Here is a 22,437-nt window from a genome sequence, read left to right as displayed (position 1 = left end):
TAAGGTATATAATTATTAACTGTATATTTAACTTATACCATATACTATAATAAGCAAAATATACATATATGTTTTAAATCTGGTAGGTGATATCTTGACTCACTGGTTTTATTTGTTTTTCTGAGTTTCTTTTTGTTCGTTTTGGTTTTTAGTTGCTGTTGTGTTTACTTCAAAATTTTTCTTATCTGTCATTGTTCATTGAACCAGACATTTTTATTAAAAGTATTTTAGTATTTTTTCCTGTCTCATTAGTCTGTGCTTTTATCCATATTAAGTCAATTAATTTTGGACTTATTTCGTTGTTTTTGTTTCTAGCTTCTTGAGTTGAAAGTTTAGTTCACTCTTTTTAAAGATTTTTCTAGCAAATGCTTAGAAGTGTATACAGTGTCCTCTGAGAACTGCTTTGGCTACAACCCACAGGTGTGCCATGTGGCTCTCAATATAATTCCTTGCTGAAGAAATGTTTACTTTTCATCTTGATTTTTTTAATCCGAGGAATTATCTGGAGCGCTGTTTTTAAATTTCCAAATTTATTTTGGCTAGTTTGTTTTTAATGTCTAATTTCGGTTTGCCTTTAGTTATGTGTTGAGCCTATAACATTTCTGCTTTGGTATTTATTGCGATATTCTTTGTTGCCTTAAAATCAGTTTGAAAAGCTGTCCCATGTGTGTTTGAAAATAACTTATGGTTTTGCTGTATAGAAAATGTGTGTCTTTTGCTATATAGACACAAGTTTTCGATACATCTATTAGACCAAATTTGTTAACCCTCTTATATAATCTATATTCTTTCTTATTTATGGTCTACTTGACATCTAGTTTGAGGAAGGAAGCTAAAGTCTTCTACTGTTATTGTGGTTTTAACAATTTCTTCTCATATTTGGATTATTTTTTGGTTTTTACTTTTCCAGGCCATGTTATTATATGCATAAACATTTATTTTCTTCAGTCATAGATCATGTAAACCAGAAGTAAATATCAAATAAACCAAATCTTTCCTCTATGAAACAACCGAACAACTCTCTGGTCACTTTCATCCTTTCAACATAAATTCTATTTTTTATTATTAATTTATCTTCTTTCTTTTTTGTTAATATTTCCCTGAAGCTTCTTTTCAAAATCTTTTTTGTTTTTGACCGTTGCTTGTGTTAGGTGTCTCTATTATATTAGAATATAGCTACAAGGTCCTTTTTTTCTTTTTTAGACAGAGTCTCTCTCTGTGCCCAGGCTGGAGTGCAGTGGTGTGATCTTGGCTCACTACAACCTCCACCTCCTGAGTTCAGGCGATTCCCTGTCTCAACCTCCCGAGCAGCTGGGACTACAGGTGCCCACCACCACACCTGGCCAGTTTTTTTGTATTTTTTGTAGAGATGGGGTTTTGGCATGTTGGCCAGGCTGGTCTTGAACTCCTGGCCTCAAGTGTTCCCCCCGCCTCAGCCTCCCAAAATGTCTTAAAGATAAAATTCCATATCTTATGAGTGCCTTGAACCCATTCACATGTAATGTGGTTGATGATATACTTACTATCTTAACGCATGTGTTTTATTTATTGTGCTTATGGTTGAAAACCATCTTCTTCATCTCTGGATCATCAGAGTCAACCAGAGGGCTTGGCTCCAAACAGTAGGTATTCGCCAAATGCTCATTGAATAAAAATGTCCTTGATCCTCTAACTCTGATTTGATTTGAGAAACAACTTATGGCAAACAGCTCAGTTGTAATGGGGTTGGGACTAAAATTCAAGTTACTGTTGAAAGACGTTTCAAGAAGTGTTTAGGTTATATTATTAAATATTAGACACCTTCTGTTTATATAGATTTAACATAGAAAGATTTTAAGTTTTCTGTATATGTGAGGTCTCGTAGTAGTTCCTGCTGAAAGTGACAGGGGCGCGGGGATAAGGGTGAAGACAGTATCTCAGGACTGGAGAAGGAAAGCTAAGATATTGTCTCTACCAGCCATACTCCTCATGAGCATGCGCATGGAAGGACATTTCCCAGCCAAAGTGAGTCCCTTTATTTGTTTTAGTTTCAGATTTGAGTCTCAGATTTCTTTGTAATTCCAGCTGCATCTACCAAAGTGCTAGATAATTTTTTTATTTTAAGCAAATAATATTATGGGAACATTATCCTTATTGCAAAGTGCTCCTCCAGAAGAGCCGCTATGCTGGATAAAGACCAACATTTAATTAAGGTTATGTAAGAGTGACATCAGGATGGCTCACAACCCCATTATTATAGCCATTATTTTCTTACTTTAATTGACAAAGAAATTGAAAAAATAAAAGAAGCATATGTTGTGCTTGAATGTGAAGAGTACTAGACTAGAATCAAAGGCCTCTCAGATTTTTGGCTGTGTCATTTGGACTCAGGAAAACACCTCTGGAATTCTCTTTCAATGCAAAGGAGCGGGACTAGTTGATCTCTCAGGTTTCTTCCAACTCTAAAATATTTCCAGTCTGTGCCTTGGAAACATCTTATGTGAAACTCTAGTAACGGTTAACCTAATTGGCACCCTTAAAATTCTGCCTTGAGCTGCTTACAACTCAAAACAAGTTTATCTTACTCAGTTTTTAATTATAAACCATCCAGGTTTCAGAACCGTGAGTACTGGTTGAAGCATTGAGGTATGCTTTTGAAGACATTACATATGGCAGTTACTGAGCTGAAAGGATTAAATGCTGCAGCTTCCCCAGTTGCTCTTCCTCCATGAGAGCGGTGCCTGCCCCCAGCATTCTGTGGCACTTGGAAGACAAGACAGAGGCCAAATGCAGCTTTTTACCCTGAGCTTCCCTCTACAGTGTGGAACTCAGGTTGCTGCTTCTTTCCTCCCTGAAATGACATGAATTTGCAGCAGATGGTGAACTGAAGAAATCATAGGAGGCACTGTCTTCCTGCCTGAATTTCAGTTGGAAACTTGGAGATTTGGGGTTCAACAGAGATAAGGAAGTGTAAGCCTTCATCCCGTCTGGTGGTTTGTGATCACACACCGCTCTGCGCTGAGGCTAATGGCCATGATCAGAGTTTCCAAAAAAAAAAAAATACAGGTTGCCCAGGCAAATGGATTTCCATACCTATGGAGAGCATACCTCCATCAGTATTTTCTTCCATTCTTCTAAAAAATTAGTTTGCGCTCTAACAGCCATTCCCATGATCTTTACCTCTCCTTGGGGAATGCAGATAATTTGAACAGTGGTTTTAAACTATTTTTCTTGGAATGCAGAAGTTCCGATAAGCTCTTCAAAGACCCCTGAGGGCAAGAAGAGGGAAGGCAGTAGGCAGGGCTCAGGCCCTCTTTAACACAGACACATGTACATAAATAACACATTTGCACCAACACTGGAAGGAAATTCAATATATTTTAAAATGACTTTAACTCCTAGTGGTGGAACTATAGACATTTTTTTACAGCCCTTCCCTAAATGTTCATATGTGTTTTATATATATGTGTGTGTCATGTATTTGTATACGTGTATGTACACACATATATATAGAAACACATACATATATGTGCATATTTGTACATATAGGTATATAAACATGTAATGTGTACATATCGGTACATATGTGTGTGTATATGTATATATCGGTACATATATGTGTATGTATATATGTATATATTTTTTTCCTCCAATAGAAACTGAAATAAAGAAAGACTTTTTAGATTGTGAAAGTAAATTGAGTTCTGCTAAGGAAAAAGGGCTTCTGCTTCTGCTGCCTGTGAGGACTGTGCTGTCAGCAGTCACCGCCCCTCAGGCCCTGCCCCTTGAGGCAGAGCCCTCCCCCAGCCGGGGCCAGCTCTCCTAACCAAGTGTCTCTTTTCCCCAGAATGGCTGCAGTCTGTCCAGGCCACGATGATCCTGTCGATCATCTTCAGCGTTCTGTCTCTGTTCCTGTTCTTCTGCCAACTCTTCACCCTCACCAAAGGGGGCAGGTTTTACATCACTGGAATCTTCCAAATCCTTGCTGGTAAGTTGTGGATGGTAAAGTCCGTGTGGAAGCGGGGCCTATCCAAGTCTGCGGAATGATTAGTTTAGTAGAAGGATGTGGCCTCAGAATGGCTGATGTTCATGAGTCTCCCCATTGGATGCTTTCCATAAAGCGAGTGTGGGTGCTTGTATGTGTGGGTGTGTACGTATATGTGTCTTAGAACTTGGGACTTAGAACTCTGTTCTTCTCCCTGGAATGAGATGCATATGAAAGAGAACTTAGAGGATCTGAAAGGAAGGTCCCCACCCAAGCCAGGCGTATCACCAAGAATGAAACGGCAATCTGGACACATAATCGGAGGTGAATACTGAGGCTATCCGTAGTGCAAAGGTCAGGCTCGAGAGCTGTTTCCTGTAGATTACATTATGCCTCCAGAAAATGGCCCCGATGTGCTAAGAACTGGCAAAGTTGTTATCAGGTATGTGTCTTCTACCAGCAGGTAGTGATGAAGTCACACTGACAAATTCTCACCTTCCTTGTTTCCAGTTTCTAGATTCCACTGGGCTTTGATTGACTGTTGTCATCCTCTGATATCTTCATTTTGGTGTTCTTGTGTTACATATTGTCATTTCCAAACATGGGCCATGACAACACATGAAAACACATGAGAGGTCTCCTTAATCTCCTCCCTAAACTGTCTTCAATTTCCCTCATTAAATACATTTTAAATATGCACGGTGTGCAGAACCTAGAAACTTCTATTACACAGGGTGACATCTTCCAACTTTTTTCTGGATTCTGCCTAGCATCTTGCTTCATTAACTCTTATATGTCTGTCTGTTGACTTACTGTTGACGGAGCCAGCAGGGCATTGGACAGAAGTAAGAGCCAGATGTAGTGGTGGATTCCGTGGTCCAAATTCATGGATCACAAACTTCATATGTACCAGAGTATGTCTAGGTACTGTGAGATGTTCTCAATTCTGACCCTCTGAGAGGGCAAAGGATGTAACATCTCTTCTCTGAGCTGGTTGTCAGAATGCCTGTGGTACCATTTTACCACCCTGTACTCAGGAGCAGTCATTGGAAGGTTGAAAGCAGCCCATGTGTTTTTGATGGATATAATGCCTTAAATAGGGTTGTATGGGAAGACACAGCCCGAGGTTAGAGTTGGTGACCTTGTCTAGAAGCCAGAGAGTTCCCCTTTCCTGAAAAAAGGAAGTAAATGATTAACCACTTCTCATTAAATACTTAAATACAACATTTCAATACTCACGATTTTGAGATTTCAAAACCAGACAGTGCTTTGCTACTTACCCATGTCTTCTGACACCAAGCCAAGCTCCTGGATGGTTGCCGGCTCTGTTAAATGACTAATTATGCAAGGAGATATCATTTCTAGGTACGTTAAAGTGAAGAGTTATCCTTACTCACTCAATTTTCAGTTGTAATAAAGACAACTGTAACATATTCTGGGGTTTTTTTTTTTTGCTTACTTGTTTTAATTTGATATCAAATCAAATAATGATCATATCCATTGCATCAGTGGATATGCCCTCAAGATAATATGGATTTAGAACCAGAAGTTTCATAATGTATTTATATTGAAATGTTAGTTTCATAAGCGATGACTGGGTTTTCATGCTCATGTGTGAGATGTGCCTCCCTCAAACCTTGTTATGATGTTGGCACATTACCCGTCTGATGTGAAAAAAATCACATTTTATTTGTACAGGCTCATTATTCTACTGATGAATAATTTGAGCCCACCAGAGGGTAAATGAATGCCCAAGGTCACCCAGTTCATGACAGGGATGAGTGAGTGTTACGCTGAATATAGTGAGGTACTTCTCCTTATATTTTAAAGACAGCATCCACCAAAAAATTTAAAGAACACAAAATCCAAGGCAGAAGCTCTGGCTTTTATATTATCTTTTATTGGAACTGATTTACAGTGCAAGGTAAATGCAAATTTGCATCATGTATTATTCTGAAGTTCCAAACATCTGTGATGAATACAAGCCTGTGGCATAAGACCCAGTCACACTGAAAATATGGAGCCAAGAAGCAGCAAGCTGCTGTTGAACGGGCTCCTTGGGTTAGCTAGTACCTTCATCTTCTTTCATCCTGTTGAGCTGATTCGGCTTTAAGTCCTTTAGCAATGTCTTTCTAGCAACATCATTACATCGTTTTAGGCCAAAACTCAAAGTACAGAGATAAGAACACTTAGGTCACTCATGTAACTGCACTGTGTGTTAAAAGTATTTCAGTTCAGCCAAACACTCTTCTAGGTATTGCAATTTAAGTACGTTTACTAATCCACTCTTGCTTCACTATCTTCATTCTCCTCCCAAGTCAATACAAGATGTTTAGAACTGTGCTGGAAGTGCAGAATTCCGAATGTAAAAGCACATGACTTTGTCCTCTTTATCCCTTTCACATTTAGCTGCTTACCTCTCATGAGACTGAATTTTCAGTTATCTGTTGGTCCACATTTGAATAGGAAGTTATCTTGAATTTGAAATGCTGAGCTGTAATAGCAGTTGTATTTTGTAAGTCCGGAGAGTGTCCTGTCCTCCGTTGTTAATCTCAGTCAATGTCATCTGAGAGTTGGTCTCCAGGGAACCTCAGATCTCTAAGATGTTGCACTGGAAATGGTTGCAGGGTCTTTCCACTAATGCTGAGAACTGAAAGAGTTAGGAACTCTACTTGGAGATTTCCTGGTTCTCTTATTGTGTGACAGTTCTAAGTCAATTTTATCATGTGGTTTTCTGACTCACAGACTAGTAAGAAGTTAGTAATTAAAGAGCTAATTAGCGTAGGGTTGTTGGAGATGAGAAACCCAGGTTTTGGGAAAACCTGGGAAGGGACAACTTAACGTCAATGAAATAGTTGGAAAAGCTAAAACTGACAAACAGAAGGAAAGAAAAGAAAGAAGGGAAAGAAAGAAAGAAAGAAAGAGAGGGAGGACAGAAGGAAGAAGAAAGTAGCTCCACACTCACGGGATGTAAAATCTACGAGCGTGCATGCCCGGCAAATGCCTGTCCAATGCACTGGAGCATTTTAAGTGAAAACCACTAGAATCTCTGTGTAGTCTCCGGAAGTGGCTATTATGGGCTGCATTATCTCTGCACAGCTTCCTCTTGGTGGACCCAGCTGTAGTCTTTATGGATGGCACACATGAGCTTTCAGGAAAAGCACATGAAAGACGTTAGGGGTCTTGGAGCTGACTGTAGGTTTGGGAGTTGTCTCTGTCTCCTTGCTCTAGATTACAGCTCTGTGTGTCGTGTGGGGTCTCCATGGTTTGCCAGATCATCTCTTCCTTACTTAGCCACCAGGCTTACAGTTAGGAACTATCTCTTCTTGATTGCATTAGGTTGGCTGCTTCTTAAATGCATATCAAAAGCCTCCTTCCTTTAGTTCAGTGCTTTCAACCTGAGTAGTGCATCAGAATCACCTGAGGTCCTTTTTTTTATTAAAAAAGTGACAGTGGGCTGGGCGTAGTGGCTCACGCCTGTAATCCCAGCACTTTGGGAGGCTGAGGTGGGCAGGTCGCTTGAGGTCAGGCATTCAAGACCAGCCTGGCCAACATGGTGAAATCCTGTCTCTACTAAAAATAAAAAAAATAACCAGGTATAGTGGTGCGCACCTGTATTCCCAGCTACTTGGGAAACTGAGGCAGAGAAGAATCACTTGAACCCAGGAGATGGAGGTTGCAGTGAGCCAAGATTGTGCCACTGCACTCCAGCCTGGGTGACAGAGTGAGATTGTCTCCAAAAAAAAAAAAAAAAGACAGTATTCAGGCCTCATCCCTGGAGCCCATTTAATAGTTCTGGGATGGATCCACTGCCTAGGTGACTCTGACGTGCATTTAGGGTTGGGAACCACTGACATAGCCATTAAACTGTCCCTAATCCCACTGTGAGGTTTTCTAGGATATTTCCCCAGAAATAGCTAAACCAACTTCTTAGAGAAGAAACATCCTGATCCTGTGTCTGGACTTTGGCGTCATTCTTATTTTCAGAACCTATAGCCATCTTTTCCTAGACAGTAGTTATCCGTGCCTTAGCTCTGTTGGATTGGGTCACACTAGACTGGAAAACATCTAGAAATTAACCTAGACACAGACCTAAAAGGAAGATTTGCACGTTTTGATTTATTTCACTGCTTATACCCAGCATCAAGCTCCATGTGGGGCACATAGAGGAGCCTGAATAAAACTATTGGTTGGATGATTAGATAATTGTGTTTTCTTGGCAGAATCAAACTCAAGTCAAATGTGTAGTTAGTGGGATTAAGAACAGAAAGAGTAGAGGGCACTCGTGAGTGAGTTTCACTTGCTCTTTTTGTTATTGTTGCTCATTTGTTTTGTTAATAGAAAGATCAATATAGCTATAGAGCATTTAGAATAAAAGGATTTGGGCCAGATGTGGTGGCTAATGCCTGTAATCCCAACACTGTGGAAGACTGAGGTGAGAGGATTGCTTGAAGCCAGGAGTTCGAGACCAGCCTGGGCAACAAAGCGAGATGCCATCTCTACAGAAAATGATTTAAAAATTAGCCACGTGCCTTGGAGCACGCCTGTGGTCCCAGCTATTCAGGAGGCTGAGGGAGGAGGATTGCTTGAATCTGGGAGGTCAAGACTACAGTAAACTATGATCAGGCCTCTGTGCTTGCTCCAGCCTGGGTGACAGAGTAAGACCCTGCCTCTCTAAGAAAAAAAAAAGAATTTGGTGGGGGGAATTAATAAAAGTTCAGTGCCATCCTGTTCACAGTGATTCAAAGATGGCTTATGTAGAATACCACATTTAGACATTTTTGTTAGGGGTAAATGATTATGGATGTCTCATTGGCCATGCCCAGATCAGAGTCAATGCTATGGGTGGCTTTCTAGGCAGCAATGGTCACTTGATACCGAAAATGAAAAAGGAGTGGGCTTCAATCACAGAAACACAGAGAAGCTTCTTGCTTTCAGAGGAACAGGCCTCATAGCCCCTTCCTGCCCTAGCTTATTGCCCTGAGGATGAAGGGGGAGGGAGACAGAGGCACCCACTCATCAACCCAACATCATAGCTGCACCTTCCAGTGACCACCCCGGTAGTCTCACTGACATCCCTTCCAACCAACTTCTCTCTGGCTTCTGCCCCAGGCTCTCAAATGAAAGTGCTTTTGCTGAGGTTACCAAAGTACACTTTGAAGTCTTTAATTTGTTGGATCACTCTGCTCCTTTCAATACTGTTAGCTACTCACTCTTTGAAGCTTTATTCCCCTGGCTTCTGAGACATCGCCGTGTTCCCACTTGCCTGAGTGAACACATCAGGCGGTCGTGCTGGCCTCTCTTCTATCCCTCGCCCCACAGTCAGCCTTCTACTGAGTCCTGTGTTTGGTCAGCATCCTCCGTAGGCATTACACCCATTTCTTTTGTCTTGACTCACTAACCCCAGTGCAGCTATGCAAAGGCCTCCTCATGCGCCTTCCAGCTGCCTGCCTTGTCCCTGCCTGTGAATCCATTTTCTGTACTGTGGCCAGAGTGATCATTCTAAAACATGCATCTGATCATGTTTCTCCTCTGCTGAAGCTTCCTCAGAGGCTTCTCATCACAACTTCCTTAACATGTCATGTAAGGTCCTTTCTTTCCTGACCCTTAGTGAGCTATCAGCCTATTATATGAGAGTCCGTGTGGCTTCTCCAGTTCCCCAGTATGGACTCAGTGCCCGTCTATGCTCTTGGGGCATCTGCTGCATTTCCTTCCCTCTCTTGAAATTCCATCGGACGATCTCGAAATTATATGCAAATGTCTGTCTTCTAGACACACAGTCCTTAAGGTAGGAGCCACGTCTCACTTACCTTGGTGCATCTAGAACAGCAGCTAGAAGAGTGCCCGCATGCAGTAGGCACTCATTAAATGTTCACTGAACCAAAGGGAGTGGAGATGATAAAGATGTACTGGGAATTCCCTCAGCTGCTTCCTTTGACCTTGGCTCCTTGGGTGCTCCCTTCCAAAACCTCTGGGCTCTAATCACTCATGTGGAGTTGCAGTCACTGTTAAAGGAGCTTAAGACTTTCTCTTCAAAGGGGCTTTAGGGAGAACTTGCAGGAAGTTGTTGCAGACCTAGCCATCCTGAGACAGGGAGAAACTCTTGTAAGTTGAACGCCCAGCGCACATTTGTGTTGTCCGGACAGGGTCAGTGTCCTTCTGCTTTAAGCCGACCTATGCTCCCAGACTCAGGCCACTCCCAGGGAGTCCCAGTCATTGCCAAAGAGCAGAACATCTGCCTGTGCCTCAGGGCCTCACTTACCCTTGCCACGGGGACCTGGTGATGCATCTGCACCTACTGGTTGCTGAGAAAGTGAGTGACAATCCACTTATTAGGAGGACTATTTGGCTTTTGGAGATGACCACTGGATGACATTAACTGCGTTGGGTTGCAGACAGCAGGAACCCAGCCAAAGAATCATTCTTCTCTCTTTCAGTGTGCATCTATTGCTTTACATGCAGACAATCTCGTAATAATATATTCCCTAAAACATCAGTCTCCTGACAACAATCATATAAAGTGTGTATCCTCTCTTTGGCTTTGTAGGTATCTGAGTTTACTGCTTATCACAGTTCAGCTTAGAGTCATTCACTGCTGAGATTCTACTAAGATGAAAGTCATACACATTAAGCTGTGTAGTCACTGCACTTCTGTATATTGCCTCTTTCTGTCCCTCTTGTTCAAAGATGGAATCTGATATTTCCTCTTAGCCAGTGAAATCGGGAAGTAGCTGGTCCACTCAGCTCCCGAGGCATTTCTCATGCCAGATCTGGTTAGACAGCCCATTTGGGAGCCCTGCCTGCATGACAGTAAGTGTTGTCCTGCCCTGCTAGCACTCTGTTAACACCTTGCTCTCTGCCAAGATCATGTTTCCTTTTTTATAGCCCTGCCCTCATTAGATAAATCAGACAGAGCCCAAGAGACAACTTCAGTATTTCTTTCTTTCTTTTTTTTTTGAGACGGAGTCTTGCTCTGTCGCCCAGGCTGGAGTGCAGTGGTGTGATCTCGGCTCACTGCAACCTCCGCCTCCCGGGTTCACGCCATTCTCCTGCCTCATCCTCTCGAGTAGCTGGGACTACAGGCGCCCGCCACTATGCCCGGCTAATTTTTGTAGTTTTAGTAGAGACGAGGTTTCACCGTGTTGGCCAGGATGGTCTCGATCTCCTGACCTCGTGATCCACCCGCCTCGGCCTTCCAAAGTGCTGGGGTTACAGGCGTGAGCCACCGTGCCTGGCCAACTTCAATATTTCTTAAAGACAAGAGTTAGCACTTTGGAGAGGCAAACTATGGAACAGTGGGACAAGATAATTAAGGATCCTGGACCTCAAGGCAAATAAAGTGTGTCCCCAGCAGATCAAAACTGCTGTTTTCCTCAATCAACAATTAACCAGCGATGATTTCGCTCCTGACATGGCCATCTTTGCCGTTTTCTGAACTTCCTGTAGGTGGCAGGTCCTGGATGCTGTCCCATCTTGGTTCCAAGACTATTGTATGGCTCTCTTGACGGGGTCCAATCAAGCGGGAGTTTTCTCCTCTGAGTTGCTGGAGGACAGGCTTAACAGGGTGGTTCCTGTGGCGTATTCCCACTTCTGTACTGTCCTCAAACAAAGTTGCAGTGTCCAGTAAAACAGCAGCCCAAATAGCAGTGAGGTTAGATGTAGGTGGCCGGGGGGGCGGGTGCATTGGGAGCTCTGGAACTGCATGAATCCCACACGGCATACTGGATTTATAATGGAGTCACTCAGAGCTTCTCAAAGACCCTGTTTTCAGGGAGGAAACAGACCAGGCTTTGTGCAGCTTCAGGCTGGGGTGCTGACATCACTGGACCCCTCCTCGTGGGGGAGCGCTGACTGTCACGTGGGCTGGGGCCATCAGTTTGAGCATGGCTGTTCCACAGGGCCCAAGGTGGAGGTCTTTCTTCTCTTTCCCACACCGAAGGGCTGCAGTGGTGGGCTAGGGAGGGTCGCTTGACCCGCCTGCGTATCCAATGCCCTTTAGCCTTCCTTGGGCTTCAGATGCAACCTTGGGGCACCCAGGGAAATGGAGCTTGCCTTTGATCATTTTCACCCTCCACAGCGTGGTTTCCCACTCGTACTGTCTGCTGCGTCCTCATTTCTTCCTCACTTTCTTTTTTCCCCTCCACACATTTCTTTGTCTATTTGGCAGTGTCCATAGTCATTGCTTGCTTCACCTGGTACATGGCAACTCTGCTAGGGGGACCATAGGCCCCTGTGGTCTGCATGGAGCTTAATCCTTTTACCGTGGCGTGACTCCAATAATGGTAAAATGTCATTTCACTTCCATTGGCTTCAGATAATGCCACTACTCATTTGTAGAGTGGCGCATAGATTTCCAGGGGCTTCCATACCCAACCACCCTTGCAAAGAGACAGGTAGGTTTTTCTTGCAGCCTGAATGCCTGCTGGCCATATAGTGTGGCCTGGCAACTGGTGATAGTTAAAGAAAGAGAAATAGGGCAGAAAAGGTAAATAAAACCCTCAGAGATTAAGGCCTGGATGGCCGAGATTGGAAGTAGAGAGCAAGTCATTTTCCTTGTTTCCATATTTTCGAGCTACCTCCTTTCAATTCTGGACCTGGAAGTAGATTTCTTTCCAGAGGTGGAAATGTTCTTCCTATCCAGCGTTTGTCAGCATCTGGGGTGGCGGAGACGGGGCCACTCTACCATGGACTCTCCCTCACCCAGCTTGTCCCTCTCCTCCCCCAGGTCTGTGTGTGATGAGTGCTGCGGCCATCTACACGGTGAGGCACCCGGAATGGCATCTCAACTCGGATTACTCCTACGGCTTTGCCTACATCCTGGCCTGGGTGGCCTTCCCCCTGGCCCTTCTCAGCGGTGTCATCTACGTGATCTTGCGGAAACGCGAATGAGGCGCCCAGACAGTCTGTCTGAGGCTCTGAGCGTACACAGGGAAGGGAGGAAGGGAAACTAGAAAACAGAAAAAAAAAAAAAAAAAAGAGCTAGCGGAAAATCCCAAACTCAAACCAAACCAAACAGAAAGCAGTGGAGGTGGGGGTTGCTGTTGATTGAGATGTATATAATATCTCCGGTTTATAAAACCTATTTATAACACTTTTTACATATATGTACATAGTATTGTTTGCTTTTTATGTTGACCATCAGCCTCGTGTTGAACCTTAAAGAAGTAGCTAAGGAACTTTACATCCTAACAGTATAATCCAGCTCAGTATTTTTGTTTTGTTTTTTGTTTGTTTGTTTTGTTTTACCCAGAAATAAAATAACTCCATCTTGCCCCTTCCCTTTCATCTGAAAGAAGATACCTCCCTCCCAGTCCACCTCATTTAGAAAACCAAAGTGTGGGTAGAAACCCCAAATGTCCAAAAGCCCTTTTCTGATGGGTGACCCGGTGCATCCAACAGAAACGGCCGCTGCCTGAACCTCTGTGTGAAGCTTTACGCGCACACGGACAAAATGCCCAAACTGGAGCCCTCGCAAAAACACGGCTTGTGGCTTTGGCATACTTGCCCTTACAGGTGGAGTATCTCGGTCACACATCTAAATGAGACATCAGTGACAACAAATCTTTGAAATGGTGCTATGGATTTACCATTCCTTATTATCACTAATCATCTAAACGACTCACTGGAAATCCAATTAACAATTTTACAACATAAGATAGAATGGAGACCTGAATAATTATGTGTAATATAAATGGTTTATAACTGCTTTTGTACCTAGCTAGGCTGCTATTATTACTATAATGAGTAAATCATAAAGCCTTCATCACTCCCACATTTTTCTTACGGTCAGAGCATCAGAACAAGTGTCTAGACTCCTTGGGACCATGAGTTCCCAGAGCTTGGCTGGGTCTAGGCTGTTCTGTGCCTCCAAGGACTGTCTGGCGATGACTTGTATTGGCCACCAACTGTAGATGTATATACGGTGCCCTTCTGATGCTAAGACTCCAGACCTTTTGATTTTGCTTTGCATTTTCTGATTTTATACCAACTGTGTGGACTAAGATGCATTAAAATAAACATCAGAGTAACTCACTGGTCTCTCTTGAGTTTTTGTGGGGACTTGGGTGTGGGTACAAGGTGCCTGTTGGAGCAGGATGAAGAGCTTCAGTGGAAAGCAAAGTTGCGCTGGAGATTTGGGTTATAGGATGGTGCTAAGGCACCAAAATCATAGCTGTTTTACATGCTACTATGAGCACATGGTGCCTTCATGATATCTGTGCAAATGTCTGCTAATTGGAGACAGTTGGGAATTGTAGCTGAAATGGAAGCTGTAAATGGACTGGAAAGAACTTGAGTATTCATTTAGTTCAACCCTCTCTGGTGCTCTGTTGTCTGATGACCCACATGGAAAACATGGAGGCATGTCATGAGCTGCCGTGATATACCGGGAACGTTGGCATAAGCATCTCAGATCCCTAACCTTGAGGTATGATATGGTGAAAGGTCTGAATGATGGTGACTTGAGGCCACTCTTGCAGATAAAACATTGGTTGGCACCAACTGAGCTCCTAGTGCCATCCTGAAGGAGAGAAAAGGCCACCATTGTCACCCAGCTCAGGGTTTCTGAGTTGTGTCTCTTGCGTCTATATTTTTACCCATTGACCTTTTATTGTGTGTCTGCAAAATAACAAGCAAATGATGCACTTGATAGTCCTTCATATGTTTTGTGCAGCTATTTTGAATTGGGTACCAAAGATAAAGAAGGAATGACATATATCTTAACATCGAAAGGTCACATTTTAGGAGAGGTACAAGTAAACAAGTGACTATATTATAATAGGGTTAAGAGCATAGAAATGAGAGCCTGGGTTTGAGCCTGTCCTTTGCTGCTTACCAGCCATAGGAGCCTGAAAAGTTTACTTAAACACTAAGATTCCGTTTTCTCATCTGCAAAACAGGGATGCCAATACCAAGGGTGTAGGGCTGTGGGGATTTAAAGGAAGTTATATGGATAAACTGTTCAGCATAGTGACTAGTACCTATACTCTTAAGGATTAGAGTGGTTATCACACATGCTACAACAGAGGTGTATTTGAAAGAGCATGAAGGAGAGACGTTGACTGTTATGCAGGATTCTCAGTATCAGTCTGCACATTGGAATCTCCCATACAGGAATTCCCATTAGAGATTTGGATTCCCTGTTTCCATGATGGGACCTATCCCAGACTGTGAGGTTTAAAGAACACTTCTGGTGATTACAGCATGCAACTGGGGATGACACCTCTAAGCTAGTGCAGGAGGCCTCATACTTCAACATGCTAGTGAATCACCTGGGAAATAGATAGCATGCAGATTCTGAAACTTCAGGCCCAGGTGGGGCTTGAGATTCTGCATTTCCAATTAGTGCCTGGGTGAGGTGGATGCTGCTTGTCCACCGACCACACTTTGAGTAGCAGCGGCCTAGCATAAAGCCACCTTCAGGTACCTTGTGCTCTTCTGTCTTCAGGTGACGGCAGGACTTCTCTTTTCTGAGGTTTTCAGTAGCGACCTACTACTCTGCTTTTGACTCAGATAGTTTTAAGGTGGCACAGGTGGCCATGAGATGCATGTGAGATTAAGAAAACTAGGAATTTTATTTCACAAGCTGATACTTTGAAAACATACACTTTTATTTCATAAACTTTTCTAACATTTCATTAAAAATTAATATGGATAAGAACAAAGAAGACAACCAAAAATGGCCCCTTAATCTCCCTACCCAGGTAACACCCTTGGCATTAAAAAAACAAACAAACAAAAACCATATATCTAGGATTATAACATCCTATCTTGTATCTAGAGGAAAAAATACAATTTGAAAGCCTCTTTCCCACCTACCCACAGTCTTTTGCCAAAGGTAACCATAAGACAGAGTTTCTTATGATTTTTTCCAAGAAAAAAAATTGCCCACATACGTATATCCATCTGTGTATTTTTAAAATGTACACAAAAGTGATCATACTGCTCACACTGTTTTGCACTTTTCATTTAATGATAAAAATTTCAGATCATTCTATACCATTCTATACCAGCATATACCTCATGCTTTTTAGTGAACACTATTTTATTCTTTCAAAATTAGTATTTAATTGTATTGTTGTACAAACCTTTATTTAATATGTTAAATAAAGCCCTCCATTGACAGACATTTTGGTTGTGTCTAGTTTTTATTATTAATCAAAATATTTCTGTGGACATCCTTGTACGTGAATATTGGTGAGTTTTTAAAAGTATGTCCAAATCTTAAATTCCTGGTAAGGATGTTGCCAAAACAAAGGGCATGTATATTTTGAAGAATCTAATAGGTATTTTCAGCTTAGTCTCCAGGAAAATTATACCAAGTCGGATGACAGTCTAGCCTTATATTCTACATGTAACTCATGGAGTGCCCCCAAACAGAGAAAGGTTAGAATAAAACACCTGAGTAGAAACAGCTTATCTGCTATCAGTTCCTTTGGTCATGATTGCTATTGATCTCTTATCTATGGGACAGCTTTGCTTCCTTGGGAACCTGTCTGCCTTGAGGACCTGCAATGATAGAAGGGGCATTATACTGATCCTCCACAAACAACAACAAAAAATTATAAAGAAATGTTATGAATAATTGTATGCAACAAATTAGACACCTTTGATGAAATGGACAAATTCCTTAGACACAATTACTGAAACTGACTCAATATGAAATAGATAATATGAATAGGCCTAGAATGAGTGAAGAGATTGATATATTAATATTACTACTAATACATTATTCACAAATAAAAAAACCCAGGCCCAAATGGCTTCACTACTACTGAGTTCTACCAAATATTTAAAGAAGAATTATTACCAATTCTTAACAAACTCCTCTAAAAATAGAAAAGTAAGGTAGGTAACACTGGTCTCTTCTTATGAAGCCAGTGTTTCCTTGGTACCAAAACCATCGATATCACAAGAAATAAAAACTACAGACCAATATTTCTTATGAATATGAATTCAAAAATTCTTCACAAAATGATAGCAAACTATTTCAGCTCTATGTAAAAGGATTATACACCACAGACAAGCGAGATTTATCCGAGGAAGGCAAATTTCGCTCAATATCTGAAAATGAATTCATGTAAAACATAAACAGAATAAAAAGCAAAAATCACATGATCATTTCAATAGGCTCAAAAACCCATTTGACAAAATCCAATATCCTTTCATGATAAAAACACTCAACAGACTAGCAACGAAGGGGAACTCCCTCAACCTGATAAAGGACAATTATGAAAAATCCATACCTAGCATCATGTGTACTGCTGAAATATTAGATGCTTCCTCTCTAAGATCAGGAACAAGACAAGGATGTCTGCTGTCAACACCTCTATTTAACATTATACAGGGAGTTCCACCCAGTACAATTAGACAAGAAAAAGAAATACAAGGCATCCGGATTTGAAAAGAACATTAAAACTATCTCTATTCATAGATGATATCACCTTGTATATAGAAAATCCTAAGGAATCCACTAAAAACCATTTAGAACTAGTAAATTCAGTAAGAATTAATATACAAAAATCAATTATATTTGGTGAGCTGATTCTAAAATTCAAATACTTGCAATTAAACATTTAAAAATTAAATTAAGAAAACAATTCTACTTATAATAGCATCAAAAAGGATGAAATAAATAGAAATAAATTTAAAGAACTGCAAAACTTATACTGTGAAAATTATAAAATATTACTGAAAGACATTTAAAAAGATCTAAATACTAGGAAAGCCATCCCAGGTTCATGGACTGGAAAGCTTAACATTGTTAAGATGGTAATGCTCCCACACTGTGTTCAGATTCAATGCAATTCCCAATAGAATCTCAGCATATTTCTTTATAGAAATTGGCAAGCCAATTCTAAAATTCAAATGGAATTGCAAGAGAGCAAGAATAACCAAAACAATCTTGAAAAGAAGAACAATGGAACAATGTAGCAGGATTCAAACATCTTGATTTCAAAACTTACTGCACAACTTTGGTAATTAAGACAGTGTGGTATTGGCACAAAAATATATGCATAAATCAGTGGAACATGATTGAGAGTCTAGACGTAAACTCACATATCTTCAGTCAGCTGATTTTTGACAAGGGTGTCAAGACCATTCAATGAGAAAAGAATAGGCTTTTCAACAAATGGTGCTGGGACAAGTGAAAATCCATAAGCAAAAGAATGATGTTAGACCTTTATCTAATACCATATACAAAAATTAACTCAAAATGGACCAAAGACCTAAATGTAAGAGCTAAAATTAGAAAACTCTTGGAAGAAAACTCATGGGCAAACTTTCATGACCTTTGACATGAAAGTTTTTGACAAAGGATTCTTAGATATAGCACCAAAAGCATAGGCAACAAAAAAGTTGATAAGTTGGATTTCAACAAAATTCAAAATTGTTGTGCTTCAAAGAACACCATCAATAAAGTGAAAAGACAACACACCACATAGGAGAAAACATCTGCAAAGCATATGGCTGATAAGAGCCTTGCGTCCAGAATAAGTAATAAACTCTTACATCTCAGTGAAAAGACAAATATTCCAATAAAAAGTGGGCAAAAGCCTTGAAAAGGCATTTGTCCAAGGAAGATACACAAATGGCCAATAAGCATAGGAAAAGATACTCTGTGTCATCAGTCACCAGAGAAATGCAAATCAAAACCACGAGATATCGCTTTACATTTAACGTTAGCCAGAATAAAAAAGACTGATAATAACACATCGGATATAGAGAAATTGGAACTCTCATACATTGCTGTTGGGAATGTGAATGGTGCTACTGCTTTGGAAAACATTCTGACAGTTCCTCAAAAGATTAAACATAGAGTTACCACGTGACCCAGCAATTCCTCTCCTAGATAAGTACCAAAGAGAAATGAACACGTATGTCCACACAGAAATTCATATACAGATAATCAGCATTATTATATTAATGAAAGGTGAATTATCTAATACTATATAGTATTACAGAAATTCATGGATATGCAGCATTATAACAGCATTTATTCATAATGCAACCCAAATGTCCATTAACTGTTGAATGGATAAACAAAATTTGGTATATCTATATGCTAGAACATTATTTGATGCTAGGAATGACACTAAAACATTATTTGTCCACAAAAAACAATGACTTACTGATACGTGCTACAACATGGATACACCTCGAAAACTTTAAGCTAAATGAGAGAAGCCAATTGCAAAAGACCACATATTATGTAATTTCATCTATACAAAATGCCCAGAACAGAGATATCCATAGAGGAAAAAAAAGTAGACTAGTGGTTGTTTAGGCCTGGGGAGTTGGAAAGGGAATGTCGGATTGTACTAGCTAAATGGTACGACATGTCCTTTTACGAAGATGAAAATGTTTTCATAGTCACTGTGGTGATGGTTGCAAATCCTTTAAGAAATGTGAATATACAGCGGCTGGCAAGATGGCTGAATAGGAACAGCTCTGGTCTGCAGCTCCCAGCAAGATCAATGCAGAGGGTGGGTGATGTCTGCATTTCCAACTGAGGTACCTGGCTCATCTCACTGTGACTGGTTAGACAGTGGGTGCAGCCCATAGAGGGCAAGCAGAAGCAGGGTGGGGCATCGCCTCACCAGGAAGTGCAAGGGGCTGGATAAGTCCCTCCCCTAGCCATGGGAGGCCGTAAGGAACTGTGCCATGAGGAACAGTGCATGCTAGCCCAGATACTATGCTTTTCCCGTGGTCTTCACAACCCACAGACCAAGAGACTCCCTCCAGTGCCTATGCCACCAGGACCATGGGTTTCGAGCACAAAACTGTGCAGCTGTTTGGGCAGACACAGAGCTAGCTGCAGGAGTTTCTTTTCATACCCCAGTGATGCCTGGAACGCCAGCGAGATAGAACCATTCACTCCCCTGAAAAGGGGGCTGAAGCCAGGAAGCCAAGTAGTGGTCTAGCTCAGTGGATCCCACCCCCATGCAGCCCAGCAAGCTGAGATCCACTGGCTTGAAATTCTCACTGCCAGCACAGCAGTCTGAAGTCGACCTGGGATGCTTGAGCTTGGTTAGGGGAGGGACGTCAGCCATTACTGAGACTTGAGTAGGCAGTCTTCCTCTTACAGTGTGAACAAAGCTGCCAGGAAGTTTGAACTTGGCACAGCCCACTGCCGCTCAGCAAAGCCACTATAGTCAGACTGCCTCTCTAAATTCCTCCTCTCTGGGCAGGGCATCTCTGAAAGAAAGGCAGCAGCCCCAGTCAGGGGCTTATAGATAGAACTCCTGCCTCCCTGGGACAGAGTACCTGGGGGAAAGGGCGGCTGAGGGCACAACTTCAGCAGACTTAAACGTCCCTGCCTGCCAGCTCTGAAGAGAGCAGCGGATCTTTCAGCACAGCGCTCAAGCTCTGCTAAGGGACAGACTGCCTCCTCAAGTGGGTCCCTGATCCCCATGCCTCCTGTCTGGGAGACGCCTCCCAATGGGGTCAATGGACACCTCATACAGGAGAGCTCTGGCTGGTATCTAGTGGGTGTCCCTCTGGGATGAAGCTTCCAGAGGAAGGAATAGGCATCAATCTTTGCTGTTATGCAGCCTCCTCTGGTGAGACCCAGGCAAACAGGGTCTGGAGTGGACCTCTGGCGAATTCCAGCAGACCTGCAGCAGAGGAGCCTGACTGTTAGAAGGAAAACTAACAAACAGAAATGAATAGTATCAGCATCAACAAAAAGGACGTCCACACCAAAACAACATCCAAAGGTCACCAACATCAAGACAAAAGGTAGATAAATCCATGAAGATGGGGAGAAACCAGGGCAAAAATGCTGAAAATTCCAGAAGCCAGAATGCCTCTTCTCCTCCAAAAGATCATGACTCCTTGCCAGCAAGGGAACAAAACTGGATGAAGAATGAGTTTGACAAACTGACAGAAGTAGGCTTAGGAAGGTGGATAATAACAAACTCCTCTGAGCTAAAGGAACATGTTCTAACCCAATGCAAGGAAGCTAAGAATGTTGAAAAAAGGTTAGATGAATTGTTAAGTAGAATAACCAGTTTAGAGAAGAATATAAATGACCTGAAGGAGCTGAAAAACACAGCATGAGAACTTCTTGCAGCATACACAAGTATCAATAGCCTAATTGTTCAAGCAGAAGAAAGGATATCAGAGATTAAAGACCAACTTAATGAAATAAAGCATGAAGACAAGATTAGAGAAAAAAGAATGAAAAGCAATGAACAAAGCCTCCAAGAAATATGGGACAATGTGAAAAGAACAAATCTATGTTTGATTGTGTACCTGAAAGTGACAGGGAGAATGGAACCAAGTTGAAAAATCCTCTTCAGGATATGATCCAGGAGAACTTCCCCAACCTAGCAAGACAGGCCCACATTCAAATTCAGGAAATACAGAGAACACCACCAAGATACTCCTCGAGAAGAGCAACTCCAAGACACATAATTGTCAGATTCACCAAGGTTGAAATGAAGGGAAAAATGTTAAGGGCAGTCAGAGAGAAAGGTCGGGTTACCCACAAAGGGAAGCCCATCAGACTAACAGTGGATCTCTCTGAAGAAACCCTACAAGCCAAAAGACAATGGGGGCTAATATTCAACATTCTTAAAGAGAAGAATTTTCAACCCAGAATTTCATATCCAGCCAAAATAAGCTTCATAAGTGAAGGAGAAATAAAATCCTTTATAGACAAGCAAATGCTGAGAGATGTGGTCACCGCCAGGCCTGCCATACAAGAGCTCCTGAAGGAAGCACTAAATATGGAAAAGAACAACCGGTACCAGCAACTGCGAAAACATACCAAATAGTAAAGACCATCAACACTATGAAGAAACTGCATCAACTAATGGGCAAAATAACCAGCTAGCATCATAATGACAGGATCAAATTCACACATAACGATATTAACCTTAAAAGTAAATGGGATAAATGCCCCAATTAGAAGACACAGACTGGCAAATTGGATAAAGAGTCAAGACCCATTGGTGTGCTGTATTCAGGAGACCCATCTCACGTGCAAAGACAGACATAGGCTTGAAATAAAGAGATGGAGGAGTATTTACCAAGCAAATGGAAAGCAAAGAAAAAAAAAAGCAGGAGTTGCAATCCTAGCCTCTGATAAAACAAGGCCATTACATAATGGTAAAGAGATCAACGCAACAAGAGCTAACTATCCTAAATATATATGTGCCCAATACAGGAGCACCCAGATTCACAAAGCAAGTTCTTCAGAGACCTACAAAGAGACTTAGACTCCCACACAATAATAATGGGAGACTTCAACACCCCACTGTCAGTATTAGACAGATAAACAAGACAGAAAATTAACAAGGATATTCAGGACTTGAACTCAGCTCTGGACCAAGCAGACTTAATAGACATCTACAGAACTCTCCACTCCAAATCAACAGAATATACGTTCTTCTTAGCACCACGTGGCACTTATTCTAAAATTGACCACATAATTGGAAGTAAAACACTCCTCAGCAAATGCAAAAGAG

The 22,437-nt window shown here is 41.6% G+C and overlaps 1 protein-coding gene across 4 annotated transcripts in view; it reads left to right on the top strand.

Annotated features, from left to right (window-relative positions):
* Positions 1-13,996, top strand: part of PMP22 (peripheral myelin protein 22) — a 35,603-nt gene extending 21,607 nt beyond the window's left edge. For all 4 annotated transcript variants that reach the window (XM_011995290.1, XM_011995288.1, XM_011995287.1 and 1 more), the window contains exons 4-5: positions 3,827-3,967; positions 12,690-13,996. In XM_011995290.1, coding sequence (XP_011850680.1) covers positions 3,827-3,967; positions 12,690-12,853 — 305 coding nt within the window. In that variant the 3' untranslated portion in view covers positions 12,854-13,996. The remainder of the gene's footprint in view (positions 1-3,826; positions 3,968-12,689) is intronic.
* Positions 13,997-22,437: the final 8,441 nt, after the last annotated feature.

Source organism: Mandrillus leucophaeus, unplaced genomic scaffold (assembly GCF_000951045.1).
Source record: "Mandrillus leucophaeus isolate KB7577 unplaced genomic scaffold, Mleu.le_1.0 Scaffold480, whole genome shotgun sequence".
NCBI lineage: Eukaryota > Metazoa > Chordata > Mammalia > Primates > Cercopithecidae > Mandrillus > Mandrillus leucophaeus.
The sequence above is the reverse complement of the archived record's forward strand: the minus strand, read 5'-3'. Positions and strand labels throughout refer to the sequence as shown.